At 50.3% G+C, this 17,163-nt stretch overlaps 1 protein-coding gene across 2 annotated transcripts; it reads left to right on the plus strand.

Moving 5' to 3' along the window:
• The first annotated feature begins 171 nt into the window (after nucleotides 1–171).
• On the plus strand, nucleotides 172–14,036 carry pnpla8 (patatin-like phospholipase domain containing 8). Of its 2 annotated transcripts, none has more exons than XM_064318772.1 (10): nucleotides 172–462; nucleotides 1,539–2,724; nucleotides 4,136–4,285; nucleotides 4,936–5,087; nucleotides 5,303–5,397; nucleotides 5,653–5,824; nucleotides 7,078–7,135; nucleotides 7,816–8,010; nucleotides 12,622–12,817; nucleotides 13,163–14,036. In XM_064318772.1, the coding sequence occupies exons 2-10, from the start codon at nucleotides 1,618–1,620 to the stop codon at nucleotides 13,432–13,434; spliced, it is 2,397 nt and encodes a 798-aa protein (XP_064174842.1). In that variant the 5' UTR covers nucleotides 172–462; nucleotides 1,539–1,617; the 3' UTR covers nucleotides 13,435–14,036. The 2 variants fall into 2 exon arrangements, with proteins under 2 accessions (XP_064174842.1, XP_064174843.1); XM_064318773.1 differs by lacking the exon at nucleotides 172–462 and adding an exon at nucleotides 565–827.
• Nucleotides 14,037–17,163: the final 3,127 nt, after the last annotated feature.

The raw sequence follows: 17,163 nt of genomic DNA on the forward strand, positions 1-17,163 counted from the left end.
GCACAGTGTCTCTCAACCCTGGTCCTGGGGACCCGCTGCCTTGCATGTTTTAGATGTCTCCCTGCTCATTCATTTGAATCAGGTGTGGTTGAGAGACACTGTGCTAAGGTACTGTTAATTCTAGAAACAAACAGTACATGAAGTTGTCCACGGAGGGGGCACTTGCTTACACCCAATCGCGAGCACACGTTTTTGGAGGCCAAATATACCTAGCCTATCAGAGAGCGTATTAAAGTCCGTGGCCTATACTTTGTTTCCACCGTCCCTCTCCTCCCGAGAAGGGGAGGCGCTAGGTAGCTTTCGCTAACGTTAGCTTACTGACGTAAAAACGAGTGACCTGTTTTCTCGTTTTCGAGAGTGCTGCTTAGGTAACTAACGTTAAAAGGAAATATATTTGTTCAATTTCCCTGCAAAGGCACATCCGAGTACTGGAGTGGTTTGAATATATCAGAATGGATGCCGGTATGTTTCTCGTCCATTTCACTTGCTAGCTTCAAAGTGTAGCTGGCTAACATCACTAAAGAAATAGTCTATGTGTAGCTGGTAGTTAGTCAGCCATGGCTGTCAGTGTAACGTTCGCTTTCACGATATTAACATTAAGTTAACGTTTGCTAGCTTTGAATATAATGTCTCTAACTAAGCTAGTGCAAAAGAAACATTTCTAGACAATTCAGAACAACATATTTAGCTACGAAGTAAGGTTATGATTCAAGATGTGGCTGGCTCGCCCTATGGATGAAATATGGCACAATAATAGCTAACATTAGCTAATGCTGATTAGGTTATGTCAGCAACCTGCATATCATAGGGCTTATGCTTACTGCTGGGTGGGTATTGTTGTGTGTGTCATATATGTAAATCATATGTAGACTAGCCGAATACAACTGGTTTATTTGGCTATCTAGTACGGTAGAGTTTTCTAACGGGAAGGCCTGGTGTTGCTTTCTGTCTAGTCAACGGGAGCTAACTTACATTAGCTACGGTTTATGCTAATGTTATTCGGAACTGTTACGCGCCGGTGCATGCGTAATAAAAGAGTTTGTCTGCCAAATTAAGAAAATTAATATAGCTACACCTGGATATATTCGCCAGCGTAACGCGACAAACACTACTAAGCTTTCTAAAAGTTATTGGCTATTTTACTTGCTAGCTCACTGAAGTAATGTTAGCTTAGCTGTAAGGCTGTGTTTCGACAGGGTGTCACCGTGACCTGTGCGTTTGAAACGGAATTCTCCTTTAATCTGTACAGCTGTGACGACTAGCATGGTATTTACCATTACTTTAGTTCTTTGTTTATTTAGATAATTTTGCACGCTAAATTCCCCCGAAGGAAACAACGTAGGGCATAAGTTGTTAGATATGTGGTCAGGCCTGGTGTACTAGCTGTTTGCTTTCGCTTTCACTGCAGTTCCAATGTAGTGTTTTCACCCATCAAACCAGATGGCGCAGTGTGTTCACAAAACATGAATGGCCGCTAAGTCTGAAGATTGAAATCGTTTCGAAAATCAAAATGCTTTTTTTTTTGTTGTCTTTTGCAGATATCATTTCTAAAGGGAGTAAAGGTGTATCCCAAGCAAGAATATAAAAGCAAGGTCGAACCCAGGGCAGAGCAGAGGAATGAGCATTCGCTGGGTTTTGGACACATACACGTTCACTTTGAGCTGGCTCGGTAACCTGTGGCAGACTAAAGCCCAGAGGCTGGTGTGGTCCCGCCTGCCCACCATTCGCTTCCTGCCTTCCAGGCTCCACGTCAGGAGGCAGCCGGGCCACGCAGCTGGCCGCCTGGGCTGGACGCAGGTCCGGAGCACCAGGAGGAGGGTGGTGTGGCTGGGTCACAGGTTAGGGCTGTGCACCAGCTGCGCCCATGCCAGCGCCTCGTCTCCGGGCGGGTGGAGCGGTCTGAGCCATCGCATGTCGCGGATCAGGAGCACGCTGGACTCGGTGTCGAAGGCCGTCAGCGGGACGCACAGCGACCTCCTCTCCAGGATCGCGCGGCTCAAACCCGCCGCCGTCACGGCAGGGAAAGGGGAGGCGGGGCCCGCCCTGGGGGCCGTGGCTGAGGAGGCCCCGTCCAGGGAAGCCCCGCCCCCGGTTGTCGCAGAGGAGGGGCCCCGCCCCGGCGAAACGGCCGCCCGGGAGGACGTGAGGCCGCCAGCCCCTCCAGCCCAGCAGGGAGCCGGCGCGGTCGCCACGGTAACCAAGCAAACCTCTGACCTTTTCCACCCAAGCTATTTCGCGGTGAACTTGGGCGAGACGTACAGCTACCTGGCCCACCACGTGAACGCCTATTTCGGGATGGCGGCGAAGACGGACGACAAGAGGCCGGAGGACCGCGGCGACGTCGCCCAACCCCCCGCGCCGGACGGCGGGAAGCCCGACGACGCCCGCTTCCTCGTCCCCTCGCTTGTTTCCGACAAGGCGGCGCCGAAGCCAGCTCCGCCCCCCGATCCCAGCTCCGCCCTCCCGGCCCCGCCAACCTCTCCAAAGAAGGGGATCGGGCATTACCTGCCCAACCCCGGGCCGAGCATGCAGGCGTTCGTCGGCAGCTACATCGCCCCCCTGGTCCCCAAGTTCCGGTCGGACCCGAAGGGCGTCGCCCCGGAGAAGGACAAACCGGCGGCGGCGGCGGAAGAGGCGCCCGCCAAGCAGACAGAGAGCGCCGAGAGCAAGGAGCAGCAGGCTGCCGAAGACCGGGCCAAACGCCTGCTGCAGCAGCGGGAGAAGGTAGACTGCAGATGCACACCTGCACTTGCACACCTGTGCACGCACGCCTGCACTTGCACACCTCTGCATGCACGCCTGCACACCTCTGCATGCACGCCTGCACTTGCACACCTGTGCACGCACGCCTGCACTTGCACACCTGTGCACGCACGCCTGCACTTGCACACCTGTGCACGCACGCCTGCACTTGCACACCTCTGCACGCACGCCTGCACTTGCACACCTCTGCATACACACCTGCACATCTGCACCTGCACATGCAAACCTGCACACATGCACAACTACGCATTAATGAGCAATACTCACTGGGTTAAAAAAGACATACCATTCAGCATGTAATTCACTTCATGTACTGTGCATACTGTAATACACTCAAATGGTTTTCTGTTTCCTTTATATATATATGTTTTTTTAAAATATGTAAAGGAAATTATTTGCATGTGCGTGTTATAGAGTTATTTTCCATTTTCAACTTACCACATTTTCCACACGCTCTTCATAAACCTATGTGTGAAAAATATGTATGGTGAAAAAAAAGTTGATGCCTTCTTAAAATATGGGTGTCTATCACTTATTAATCTGTCACTATTTGGAGGTATACTAACGCTGACCTGGGCATAGCCACAGTTTTTGATGATCAAGGGCAAACAGTAAGTCTACTTTGGGCCACATTTGGTCCATGGCTGTCAGCTGAATTGCTCTGGTTTGGGGGACTTGCTCTTCGGCTTGTAGTTGAAACGACAGAGCCAGACGTATGACACGAGCGGGTTGTTATGTCACCGTAGGTGACAGATGTGTGCAGTCCTCATGTTTCCTTTGGACAAGCATTCAAGTGCAAAATTCCCTGAATCCGCTTTCAAAAATAGCTCCATCTAAACGTTCCTGGAATCGCTGGGTATGGTATGTAAACCTAGATGAGTAAACCTGCACCATATTGCATTTTGCTGCAATGCGTCATTCACTCTCTTATCCTGGGGCCTGCTTCTGTTATGTGTCCGTAGGTCCTGTTGGGAAAGAACCTTCTGGAATATGCTCAGGAGAATGTGTCCTGTGATTTTCTTGTAATTGAGTGCCGATTATTAGACTGGGGTGGCTGGTGAATACACAGCATGACTGGAGCTCATGGGAGATACTTTGACTGGGACTGATTGAGGATTCGGCAGCTTTACTGTGGCTGATCGGATGCTTCGCCTGGGACCGATTGAGGATTCAGTAGCATTACTGGGGATGATTGGGTACTTTGACTGGGCATGATTGAGGATTCAGTAGCATTGCTGGGGCTATTGAGGATTCAGAAGCATTACTGGGGATGATTGGGTACTTTGACTGGGTATGATTGAGGATTCCGTAGCATTACTGGGGCTGATCGGATACTTAATGGTTGAACTTTGTCTCTGCCCGCCTGTCCCAGATCATTGCCAGAGTGAGCGTGGACAACCGGACCCGCGCCCTGGTCCAGGCACTCCACCGCGCGTCCGATGTCAAGCTCTACATCAAAAGGGTGGAGGACCTCAGCTACCACCTGCTGGAGTTCCCTGAGACCCGCGGAGTGGCTGTCAAGGTGGGTTTGGGCCGGACTGGCGACCTGGCCAGGGTGTATTCCTGCCTCTCGCCCAGTGCATTCTGGGATAGGCTCCCCTGCAACCTCCAACAGGAACATGCAATCTAAGAAAATGGATGTATGTTTTTTTTTTTTGGAATATAGCATTTAAATATGATGGGGTTTTTTTGACTTTCAATGAACTCGTAAAACATTGTAAACCAGCAAAGTCAGAGGGACATTTAGCTGTTCTTTCCCTTGTGTTGCGTGTGTGTTTGTTGGTGTTTTAAATGTCTCCTGTGCTGTGCCAACAAGGCAGTTTGATCTGTGAGACGGAAACCCGTCGCTGTTCTGCCTGTGTGATTTTTCTCAGCTCTGTGTGTCACATGACGTTTTTACGCGGCCGTGCGCTTCACACAAGTTATTCAGGTCAAGGACGAGGGCCAAGGACGAAGGTTCCCGCTTAAATTCCCTGTGCCTCCTGTGCCTCCTGTACACTGGTCTTCAGTCCCGGGGCCTCATTTATTAAAAAACAAAAGGGTAGCTGGAGCAATCATGGATCAAGAGCGGGGTCAACAAGGCCAAGGGGGCACGTTTCAATGGGCACAACGCCCCCGGAGTGTACCTGTAAGCTGTGTGTGACTCTCGGCTCTTGTGCGCCCCCCCTTCAGGAGAAGGTGATCCCCTGCCTGCTGCGCCTCAGGCAGGCGGGTGACCCCGCCCTGCAGGCCGCCGTCCGGGAGGCCCTGGCGCTGGTGGGGTACACCGACCCGGTGAAAGGGCGGGGCATCCGGGTCCTGTCCATAGACGGAGGCGGGACCAGGTACTGCTCCAGGGCTTTCGGCCAATGCTGGCTGCCGTGTTCGCTTCTGCTCTAGATCCTGGGCGGTGTAGTTGTTTCTTTCTGGCCTAATTTGTTTTTCACAGAGACTGTGTGTGTGTGTGTGTGTGTTTGTTTGTGTGCTTGTGTGTGTGTGTGTGTGTGTGTGTGTGTTTGTGTGTCTGTCTGTGTGTGTGTGTGCGTGTGTGTGATTTCAGGGGACTGGTTGCTCTCCAGACTTTGCGCGAGTTGGAGGACCTGACAGGCAAACCCATCTACCAGCTGTTTGATTACATCTGTGGTGTCAGCACAGGTGAGTCTGAGCTTTTATACTGAATAGCACCGCAGATTCTCTGTAGTAAGCAGACGGACATCTTCTGCTGTCCATCACAGATTCTCTAAATTTACCAGATAGTCATGATATTGTTAAGCACTGTCTGTGATTGCCACCTCAATTAAGGCTGTGATTAGTTAGTTAGTTGAGGTCTGTGCCAGAGAGGAGGCGGGGCTTATCTGTGTCTCCGCCCACTGATGTTTCTGTCCCGCCCCCCCTCGCTCCCTCTCATAGGGGCCATATTGGCCTTCATGCTGGGCGTGTTCCAGATCCCCCTGAACGAGTGCGAGGAGCTGTACAGGAAGCTGGGCTCGGACGTCTTCAAGCAGAACGTCATCGTGGGCACGGTGAAGATGGGGTGGAGCCACGCCTTCTACGACAGCGAGGCCTGGGAGAACCTCCTCAAGTAGGGCTCCGCCCCCTCCCATGTCGCTTTCCCCTCCCCCCCCGCCGTCGCCATGGCGCTCGCACACAGTCTAAAAGAACGTTAATCGATAAATTTAATTTATCTTTTATCGGTCTTATGCCGGGGGTCTCACGCCACTTCGTTCTGTTGTACCCCTTTACCTACCCGTTTCTGTTTGCTGCACATCAAGGGGCCTACGTTACAAAGTGGGGGAACTTGCTACTATTTTGCTAAACGAATAGCCTACGACAATAGCCGCAGAATACGATTTACGCTATCGAGTAGATCAGTGTCTTCCTTTTCCGCTAGCGACTACAGATGTTGTCAGAAAGCCATAAAAACAACCGAGGTGGTTTATTTGTTTACAGCAAAGTTAAGCATTAATAAGCAGCATTAATAAGCAATATCATTTCTCACCGCTGCAGTGGCAGTTAAGCCAGCCTGTAATAAAAAATGCCAGCGGTCCCTCCTCTCCTGTGCAGATTTCTCAGTCCGTGAATCTGTGTTTGTATAATTTGGTTTCTTGCCGTTATGGCCTTGACACACAACACAAATCCTGTTTTAATGATTGTTTGTGCATGTCTTAATAAAACCTCTCTGATATATACAACTCATTCATTTGTTAGGGCTGTTCTGAGTCCTTCTTTCTCGTAGGCCGTATAGTACATTTCAAACTTATCAGTTAATCGTTATTTATAGTGTAACGGGTTCCAACTAGCGATTAAACGAGCTGCATGCAATTTGCATCCCTTAGTCTCTACAGAAAGTTTATACTAGTCTAGTCAATTACCTGCTGGTTGTGAGTTGGTGTGTTGAAGGCTGTGTTTGCGCTTTAAGAATAATATTTAATTAATTACCAATTGTACCTTATTTAGAGGAATTTTTGCAGCATTCGGTCGTGGTATAGCGTGTTCATGTGAGTTCTACTATATATCAGGTATCGGGTATATCAGGTACTATATATCACAGGTGCGTGAGATACAAATATTCCACCTTATTATGCATTTCTTATAAACCAAACGTAAGTGGTTACGTTTAAGTTTAAATCTAAGAACATTTTTATTTATTTGGCTGCTTGTCATCACTGCAAAAGAAAATTCAGTTGTCAGTTGGCCTACCCGATTAAGTAACGGTAGCTGTTCCACTGAACTAGCGTCCTGTGCGTTTAGAGTGAGAGTCTATGGTTAGCGATTTCATACCCACATATTCACACGGTAACAGTAACACCCCTCCTTTTTTTTTTTATTCGACAGGGAAAGATTGGGCGCCGACCTCATGGTCGAAACCGCGAGGAACGCCAGATGTCCAAAGGTGAGCTCTTTTGGCGAGGCGCAGCTCGAAGCGTTCCTATTGGCTGACTGACATGATTGCGAGAGATTACGCCCACAAACGCGGCGATAAGGTCAAAGGGCGGGTGGTCGTCCGGGCAACCGCGCGACGACTTTGCCCTCCTCTGGCCTGCCTGCTTTCACTGCTGGCGGTATGAGAGAGAATTCCGGAACAGGGCTACCGTGTGTGTTTGCATGGTGACATCACCTACGGTCGGACGAATTGGGCCCAGCTGAATTTCCCTTGACATAGAATGATGAACGTGTGTCCTAAAAATTGTTATTTGGGTACATTCTTTGAAAATATCTTTTAAAAGTAAAACCAAGAGCTTGAACAGTATGCTTTCCATAGTTACCTTCCAGGATGTTTAATCAGTTAAATTGACAAATGCTTTCATTTTCTGCAAAGTTATATGGCAGGTAATTTGCCTGCATCCCTGGTCCAGGAGAGCTGCAAGATTGTGCTAGGTTTTTGTTTTCACCTTAGGATCAGGAACCAGTTTGAACCCTAGAAACACGGTGAATTATCTGTGTAATCAACTCTTTTCATTGATTAATGAAGTGATGAGAGAGAAAAAAAAACAGTGACGCCTTGTTGGGTTGCTGACCCCTTGTCAGTCTATAACCTGATTCCAATGGAGATGTGGCTTTGGTCTCCACCAGGTGGCAGCAGTGAGCACCATTGTGAACCGAGGCACCCCTCTGAAGGCCTACGTGTTCCGGAACTACAACCTGCAGCCGGGGGTGCGCTCCCACTACCTGGGGGGCTGCCAGCACAAGCTGTGGCAGGCCATCCGAGCCTCGTCTGCGGCCCCCGGGTACTTCCAGGAGTTTGTGCTGGGCAACGACCTGCACCAGGTACGGCCAGCCCGCCGGCCAGCACCCCTTCATTCCAAAGGGCTGGGAACTTTAACCCTTTGTAGTGTGAGATCACAAGAATGTGATTAGAATGTTTGTCACTGAACATTCTAATGCTGATGTAACAATCGGCATTAGAATGTTTGTCACTGAACATTCTAATGCTGATGTAACAATCGGCATTAGAATGTTTGTAACTGAACATTCTAATGCTGATGAAACAATCACTGCTGGCCTTCTGGAACACTGGCTTAGAATTGTGAAAAAAACATTCCAGAAAGCCTACACATCCAATGGTTAATTACTGTTAAGCCGGGGCTGACAAGTGGCACTTAGACCCTCATCCTTTCTGAAGAGGTTTTCATGCACGGGGATTCCACATCTGCAGTCAGGAGCACTGTTCTGGGATCAGTTTTGACGTTTGGCTCGTAATATGAAGAGTGGGATTGCGGGCTGGGGAGACTGATGCTGGATCAGACCTCCTGCGCGGGGGCACTTAATAAATAGGCGCCCGGGTCTTTAGGTTTTATGTCTGGACTCTCCCTGCCTTCCCCTCGGGGGCAGTTTGGCCGCTGGCCAGTTCACACGCGCGTATCCGTCTACACGCTGGCCCCGCCCCCTCGTGCTTCATTTGCGTTCCGTCTCCCGATTGGCCGAGGGGTGTTTGGACGGGACGACGGATGCTAATCGAGCGCCCCCCCCCCGAACGGCCGTCGCACAATGGTTGCCACGGAGCACGAGGAGGCCGCGCTGAAGAATCGCGGCCCGTCGCCGCCCCCTCCTCCTCCTCCTCCTCCTCCTCCGGGAGGCGTACGAGCCCTCGGAGCGCGCCGCGGGACGCCGGAGAGAGGGGGGGCTCCTGCTCCGCCCCCGTCCGCCAATTACCGCCGTCGCCGCCGCACGGCACAAAGGCGCCCTGTCCGAAAATCGCACCCCGGCGCCGTGGAAACGTTCAGGAGGCACTTGACCTCCTTACATTCGAGCCGCGTAAATCCGGTCTGACGCTAACGTCTTCAGAGAAGACGGAGACATAATGAAGAGGATGTAAGGCAGCCCGATCTTACTGAAGACTGCGGTAACCAACCCTGTTCCTGCAGCTCTACCGTCCTGCAGGGTCAGCCCTAATTTCAGCCCTAATTTGGCACGCCTGATTCTGCTAATTAGCAGCTCGACGAGATCTCCAGATGTTGAGTGAGGTGCGCTTCGTTAGGGTTGCGATGAAAACCTTTCGAAGCGCGCCACGTTTTTCGCGCACCACCGAGGCAGCTGCACACAGCTGGCTAACAATGCGGGTGCTTCACCTCTGTACCCAAAAGTAGCAGGTTTCTCACCGGTTCTTTCTCAGCCCGAGTGGAGAATATTCTAGAACCGCGCTAACGCTTTCCGCTCTCGGCAGTTAGCATTCTTAGGCTCTCCATGTCTGAGCAGTGGAATGAAGCTCGGGTGAATTTGCAAACCCTCACTTGCAGTTGAAGAGAAGACTTATTAATGACATGTCACAGTCTTCGGTGAGTCTGAGTAATTATTTTCTGTCAGTGAACCAAGGGCCGAGAGTGCTTCCATGCCGGGCTACATTTGGCCCCTGGTCTGCCGACTGATGTTAGCGAATTATTCCCATAGGGTGCGAGCAGCAGCCCCGTCCCACGCAAGTGGGGAGAGCCTTAGGGCAAAGTCCCCAATTTGTCTGTCATTTACACACACACACACACACACACACGCACATTCACTCACTCACTCACTGCACAATCGATCCCCTGTTCACAGCTCCAGACGGCAGCTTCAGCCTCATTAAGCCCCTGTGACCCCTGGGGTCAGGGGTCGGGGGTCAGGGGGAGACACCAGACGGCTTTTAATCAAACGTATAACCTGGTGTGGCGACCTTTGACCCCGCCCAGGGAAGCAGAGATGATTGCTCCACTGTACTGGGTCCTGGGTCCTGGGTCGGCACCGCTGCTGGAACACACTGTGTGAACACAGCTCCTGATCTGGGATCAGTTTAGTCTGCCTCTCTCTCTCTCTGTACATCTCTCTATGTATCACTGTATCTCTCTGTATCAGTTAAATTCAGTGTGCTTTTTTTTCGCAGTCAGAGCTGTCTCACACACTTCCCCTCCAATCAGGGACTGGTTTAGACCTGGGACACCAGGCCAGTTGGGTCCCCGGCCAATCAGTGACCTCAATCAATTAGCCTCAGTAACAATTAACCTCATTCAACAGCTAGATGTCTCCTTCAGCTGCTAATTAGTAGAGTCAGGTGTACGATATTAGGGTTGGAGTGAAAACCTGCAGGACTGTAGATCTCCAGGAACGGATCTGGTCGTCACTGCTCTAGAATGTACGCGAGCGATGATTGGCTGACGGGCCTGTCCTCGTAAACGTACATAAGTCCCGTTCGTCGGAAGCCCCCCCGCTGTCCCCTGAGCCCCGGGTGCCCCGCCGAGGAAAACCCGCCAGATTCGGCCGCCGGCAGGTGCGGCCCCGCCGCCCCCTCCTCTTCGCCCGGCGAGAGGGAACAGGGGGCTCCTCTCTTTTTTTCGGGCGGAAGGGACAGTACGCGCCTGTCGGCCTGTCGGCGGTCTCATCAATGCACAGTGCCACAGCTGGCCAGCACCGCTGATTCCCCTCTGTGGTGTCTTGGCTGGCTAACACAAGCTTTCACACTGTGGTCAAAATGGCTGCACTGCAGCCCAGCCAAGGGTACATGAGAGCATTAGGGTATATGAGAACCTTAGGGTATATGAGAGCATTAGGGTATATGAGAACATTTGGGTATATGAGAGCATTAGGGTATATGAGAACATTAGGGTATATGAGAGCATTAGGGTAATGAGACATTGGTAAAGTAGATATTAGGGTACATGAGAATATAGGGTATATGAGAGCATTAGGGTATATGAGAGCATTAGGGTACATGAGAGCATTAGGGTACATGAGAACATTAGGGTATATGAGAACATTAGGGTATATGAGAACATTAGGGTATATGAGAGCATTAGGGTATATGAGAACATTTGGGTAAAAGTAGATATTAGGGTATATGAGAACATTAGGGTACATGAGAGCATTAGGGTATATGAGAGCATTAGAGTATATGAGAGCATTAGGGTATATGAGAACATTAGGGTATATGAGAGCATTAGGGTATATGAGAACATTTGGGTAAAAGTAGATATTAGGGTACATGAGAATATTGGGGTATGTGAGAGTATTATGTTGTATGAGAACATTAGGATATTTGAGAATGTTTGGGTGTATGAGAATATGAGGGTATTTGAGAATATTAGGTTGGATGAGAATATTAGGGTATATGAGAATATTTGGGTACATTAGGGTGAGGGTATATGAAAAATGAGAGTATTAGGGTTATATGAGAGTTATAAGGGGTGTATGAGAACATTCAGTCATCGACAGGAGGAAGTGATTGGCACGAATGTATTGGACGTGGACGGTAGCTGGTTTCTTTTTCTCCTGCACGAAATGCTTTCATTCAAGTCCACATCATTTTTCACCAGGGTTTTTCTTTTTTTTTTTCTTTGATCCAGTAGATTTGAAACCCTCGTTTTTTTTTCGTTTCGCGGTCCCTCGCTCCTCCGGCCCGCGCGACTCCCTCCGGTCCCGGTCCCGGTCCCGGGCCCCGCCGTCTTCCCCGGGCGGTTCCTTCCAGACGTCGCCTTCTCTTCTTCTTTCCAGACCACGCGGGGCCCCCGCGGCGCGCTAGCCAACCGGCTACTCCACCGGGATGCACCATCAAATAAAAAAATTAAAAAATAGAAACCTTGAGGCTATGACGTTTATTTTATTTTTTTGGGGAGGTCTGCGCCCCTTTTTTTCCCCCAGGGCCCCCCCGAGTCTCGAGCTCCCTGCCTTCTGGTCCCGTTTCTAATAAGACCCGAGCACCTCGCGTTAGAGCCTCCGAACCCCCCCCCCCCCCCCCCCCCCTCCGGCCTCATGTTTATTCAGGACGCTAACGTGCTACTCGCTTCCGCGCGGCTATTTACTTGAGAAGGCCCGACCGCTGCCAATTTGCTGCAAGGCTTCCTCTGGGTAATTGGCTCCCATCAAAGCCAGCTAATGAAAGGAGCAGTCTGTACCCGCTACGAACACTTCTGCGGTTTTCCTTGATGGTCTTTAATCGTCAGTTTTTACTGTAGCGTTGCTTAAACGATTTTGACCTCAACCGTGTTCGCACTCAATTAATTCATTTTTTTTTTTGCCAAGATGGATGGATGGATGGATGGATGGATTGGCCATGTTTGAAGCTTGCATTGTTTCCGCTTGGCCAGGGTTTCCCCTGTAAGATGTTGTTCTCATTGGCTCTTACCTGGTGGTTCTCAACCCTGTTCCTGGAGATCTACCGTCCTGTAGGTTTTCACTCCAACCCTAACAAAGCCGCACCTCATTCAACAGCTGGAGATCTTGTTGAACTGCTAATTAGTAGAGTCGGGTGTGCCAAATTAGGGCTGAAATGAAACTCTCAAGGTTGGTAGATCTGCAGGAATGGGGTTGGGAACCACCGCAGTAAATGTGTAATGCAGTGACAGGATTTTCTCTCCTCCCTCCTCTCTCCTCCCTCCCCCCCTCCCTCTCCCCCCCTCCCCCCCCCCCCCCCAGGACGGCGGGCTGCTGATCAATAACCCGACGGCGCTGGCGGTGCACGAGTGCAAGTGCCTGTGGCCCAACACGCCGCTGCAGTGCGTCGTCTCGCTGGGCACCGGCCGCTTCGAGAGCCACGGCAAGAACAGCACCGCCTACACCAGCCTGAAGACCAAGCTCACCAACGTCATCAGCAGCGCCACCGACACCGAGGGTGTGTGTGCGTTTATGTGTGTGTGTGTTGCCTGTGTGGGGGGGTTTCGTTTCATCTGTCAATTAAAATGTCTTGGATATTTGAACTTTTAATTGCAAAGGCTGTACCTATAAAGGACTGGTTTAAAGGTCTGTCTCTCTTCCTCTCTGTCTCTCCCTCTCTACCCCCCCTCCCTCTCTCCCCCCCTCTCTCTCTCCCTGTCTCTGTCCCCTCTCTCTCTCTCTCTCTCTCTCTCTCCTTCCCCTCCCCTCCCTCCCTCCCCGCTCTCCCTCTCTCTCTCTCTTTCTCTTTCTTTCTCTCCCTCTCCTCTTCCCCCTCCCTCCCTCCCCCTCTCTCTCTCTGCAGAGGTGCACTCCATGCTGGACGCCCTCCTGCCCCCGGACTCCTACTTCCGCTTCAACCCGTTCCTGAGCGAGGACATAGCGCTGGACGAGAGCCGGCGGGAGCGGCTCAACCTGCTGCAGGCGCAGGGGGCGCAGTACCTGCAGCGCAACGAGGAGAAGCTGCGCCGGGCCGCCGCCGCGCTGCTGCAGGAGAAGAGCGCCCTGCAGAGACTCGCCGAGTGGATGCGGCTCAAGGCCCACATGTACGACGGGCTGCCCTTCTCCAAGCTGTAGCCCCGCCCCCCAGGCCCCGCCTACCTCCTCTCCTCCTCTACCCGCCTGCCTGCCCTTCTTCAAGCTGTAGCCCCGCCCCTGGCCCCGCCTACCTCCTCTCCTCCACTGCCCGCCTGCCTGCCCTTCTCCAAGCTGTAGCCCCGCCCCCCGGCCCCGACTCCGTCCCTGCACCCCTCCTCTACCCACCTGTCTGCCCTTCTCCAGGCTGTAGCCCCGCCCCCGCCCCGCCTACCTCCTCTCCTCCTCTACCCGCCTGCCTGCCCTTCTCCAAGCTGTAGCCCCGGCCCCGCCTCCCTCCCCGCCTATTTCCTCTCCTCCTCTACCCGCCTGCCTGCCCTTCTCCCTGCTCTCTCCCTCTCTCTCTCCCCGTAACGCCTGTCATAACTGGTCACAGCCGCATATTACAGCTTGTCGTTACGCGGCCATAATGTGTGCCTCCATTATTTCGTAAGATCTGTTTTGAATACACTTTCAAAATATAGCAATACTTTTTGAAATGTATCGTGAGCTTTTAATACGCTGGTGGGACTGCTTATGACAGGTGTTATGTCATGCTTATGACAGCGTTATGTAGGCTTTATGATACACATATACATAGTTTACAAACTCGGAATGAGTGGGCTGGCTGTTCATTGGTTAATGAGGATAATCATGCGAAGGTAAGCTTAGAGTTCCACTTTACACTATACACTATACACAATAAAGTGTACAATTGGGGCCATATGTACTCTGAGTTGATTTAACACTTAATATTTTACTTCATAAGCTGTCCGTCTGGACAAAAGCATGTCCTGCCTCACAGAGTGAGTGTGTGATGGTGCCCCCTAGAGCATAGGAGGACTTAGTGTTTTTAAACAAACCTCAAGTGGAACAGTAGAGTAGAATATATATTCAATACTGGAATTGAATATTGACTGCAGGGTTTTTTTTTTTTGTCAACAAAAGCACTTTTCACTGGTGATTCCATTTTTAGTTATTTTGCCTTTATTTACCCGTAATTCCTCTCGCTGTCTGTGTTTCTGATTGGTTCAATTTCAGTTTAAGCTTTAATCAACCTCGTCCACCCCTCATTTTTGATTGTGTTAAAAATTCTTCTTTTTCTTTTTTTTTTACCTCAGGTTTGTTTCACTGTAATTAAAAGAGTGCATGGCAAGACCATTGGCTTGCCAGAAAACAGAACTAACTGAGATGCAGGAATGCAAAATATACCGCGTCCAATATGCGATGACGAATCATTTCTGAACCAGCCTCTTTGTCCATATGCAGCTAATGGTTAATGGCGATGCCTCGGCCTCCACAGCCTGCCATTCATTACTTTAATAATTGCTTTTAAAAAACGTAGACATGATTCTTACTGCGCATGTGACCAATCCCCAGTGTTCTGTATAGCTTACAAAAGAAAAATGCATTAATATTGGAAATGTATTGCAGTTACGGTTTTCCTGTTATGCGGTTGGGGAAGAGATTTTATGATGAGGGATTTTTTTTTTTTTTGTTCAGTTCGAGGGGGGGACTATTTATTTGGAGGCAGAGGGTAATTTATTGGTATGATTTGAATGTGTTGCCTTGAATCGAACCTCGGGCAGTGCTGAAGGTTGGAGTCGCCACTTGTTTTGTGGTGCCTCTTCCCCGCATGGCTGTAAAGTACTGTATGCCAACGTTTGTTTTGTTTGGTTCAAATAGTAAAACCTGCTGTTTATATATGGCTGGAAATTTACACCACTTTCGAAACAAATGTACAGGATTTAATCGTCTGGACTGAATCTACGAAGGTTTCTTATCGTCCCGTGCGACGGCTAGGACTGAATGACTTGAGCGCGATGAAGAAATTCACCAGGCTTTCGACAGATTTTAAGATAATTATTCACACTGTTTGTTTGTCGCTCGTGAAGTTCTTATCGGAGAAGTTTATATGATGTAACGTCGAGAAAAAACTAAAAACCTGTGTTGGATACGCTCTCCGTGTCTGTGTGTGTACTTATTCTCTCTCCACTGATCTGTGGTACGAAAGGGTCTTGGGCAGGGCTGCCCAGTCCTGTTCCTGGAGATTTACCACCTTCTAGGTCTTCATTTCAACCCTAATTTGGCACACCTGACTCTACTGATTGGCAGCTTGGTGAGATCTCCAGCTGTTGAATGGTGAGTGATTTGTTAGGGTCGGTGTAAAAAACCTGCGGGACGGTGAATCGGGCAACCCCCTGGTCCCGTGGAGCTGCTGTGTGGAGAACGCTGCCTCCCTCAGGCCGATCCCGGTACTGCCCCGAAATTCGGACCCGTTCGGACGAGACTTTTACTCGCCTGAAGCCGTCTTCGCCGATCAGATGTGGACACGTCGCAGCCCGGAACGCCGAGCATCGCTGCAGACCGCTGGAGCTAAAGGGTTAATCGCAGTCTGATGATGCTCGAGACTCACGGAGAAGAGTAACGACTACAAAATGGCCGCCTTTTCTCCTGTCTGGGTCTAATCGCCATCGTCAGCTTAAGGGGGTGTCGGACTTGCTGCGATTCGCATGATCGTTTCTTGGAAATTCCCACCTTGGTTAACTGACTGTACCTAGCTGGGTAGGCTACAGTTGGGTAACTATGCTAGGTTTTCGCTGGCTTCCAGCCGGTCCAGTGAATCCAATGCTTCAAGGCTGCCATGCTTTTCCCCTTGAAGCCTTTCTCAGGTCACTTTTCAATGGCGAGGAGTGAACTGACCAGAGAGCTCGAGGAGAACCTGTCCTTTTGTGTCCGTATTAGTGTACAGGATGAAATACAGCACGTTAATAATTGCTTTTCCCGTTGTCTTTGTTTGTGCTTGTTCTGCTTTTCGTTTTAATTTTGAGCGGCCAGTCGTGTTCACCTCTGCTGTTCGAGAGCGCGGCAAGATTTTCAGGTACAAAAGTAAAAATAAGTTTTAAAAAAAGTTTTGTGAGGCCCATTGCGTTTCAACTTTACCGTCACCGGCTTATTAACGTCTGCCTTTTTTTCCGCCTTCGTCGAGGAAGCCAACAGGCAGAGCCTTCCCCCCGCTCCTGCTGTCGTACACCCGTGACCAACGGTAACAGAATACAATAAAAACAATAATACGCTTTATTTGTTCAGTGCTCACACAGGAGTTCAATTTGCTTTTCGCCGAAGGCCAGACGATTAGAGTCAAGGAGGCTGGAGCGCGGCAGGTGTGAGGAATGAAAGCATGCTGCTCCGGGCTGCCTCCGGCTCAGTCGTATTTTAAACACAGCTGAAGGTCCTTCCTCGTTAAGACTTAATTGGTTTCCAGGGAAACCAGGTAGCCAGGAGGATCCGGATCTTGACCGACGTTTCTTTCGCGTTCAAACACCCTCCGCTCGTATAGCATGGCCCGCATTCAGAAATCATCAGAATTTTATCAGCTGCGTACACATTTTCGTATTGAGACGCAAGAACATTATTAGCCTTCAGAGAGCTCGAGTTCAAGTTAGAATAGTGCCTTAATAAATACTAGACCACGAGGCCCATCCACACGCTGGAAAAATGCCTTCATAGCCTCAGGGGCGTGCTTGTATCGGTGGTGTTCGCGTTATGAGGCTCATCATCCACGACCGTGTATGGATATCTTGCGCTGTCACTGTTAAAAGCAACAATAGGGTCGCCATATTGGCTCTAATGAGGCTGTCTGTGTGTGTGTTTGTTTCCTCACACGGAAGCATCTTGAGCCAAACCAAAGCTCCCACTCCCTCAGGCCCAGGAGTGTATTTAGAACTGCAG

The sequence above is a fragment of the Anguilla rostrata genome, chromosome 19, assembly GCF_018555375.3.
Source record: "Anguilla rostrata isolate EN2019 chromosome 19, ASM1855537v3, whole genome shotgun sequence".
In the NCBI taxonomy this organism is placed as follows: domain Eukaryota; kingdom Metazoa; phylum Chordata; class Actinopteri; order Anguilliformes; family Anguillidae; genus Anguilla; species Anguilla rostrata.

Bases quoted from the DNA above. Each gene is read 5' to 3' on its own strand.
- pnpla8 (XM_064318772.1), top strand. From the start codon at position 1,618: ATGAGCATTCGCTGGGTTTTGGACACATACACGTTCACTTTGAGCTGG. The intron at 2,725-4,135 runs GTAGACTGCAGA...CGCCTGTCCCAG, and splicing joins TGCTGCAGCAGCGGGAGAAG to ATCATTGCCAGAGTGAGCGT. The intron at 8,011-12,621 runs GTACGGCCAGCC...CCCCCCCCCCAG, and splicing joins TGGGCAACGACCTGCACCAG to GACGGCGGGCTGCTGATCAA.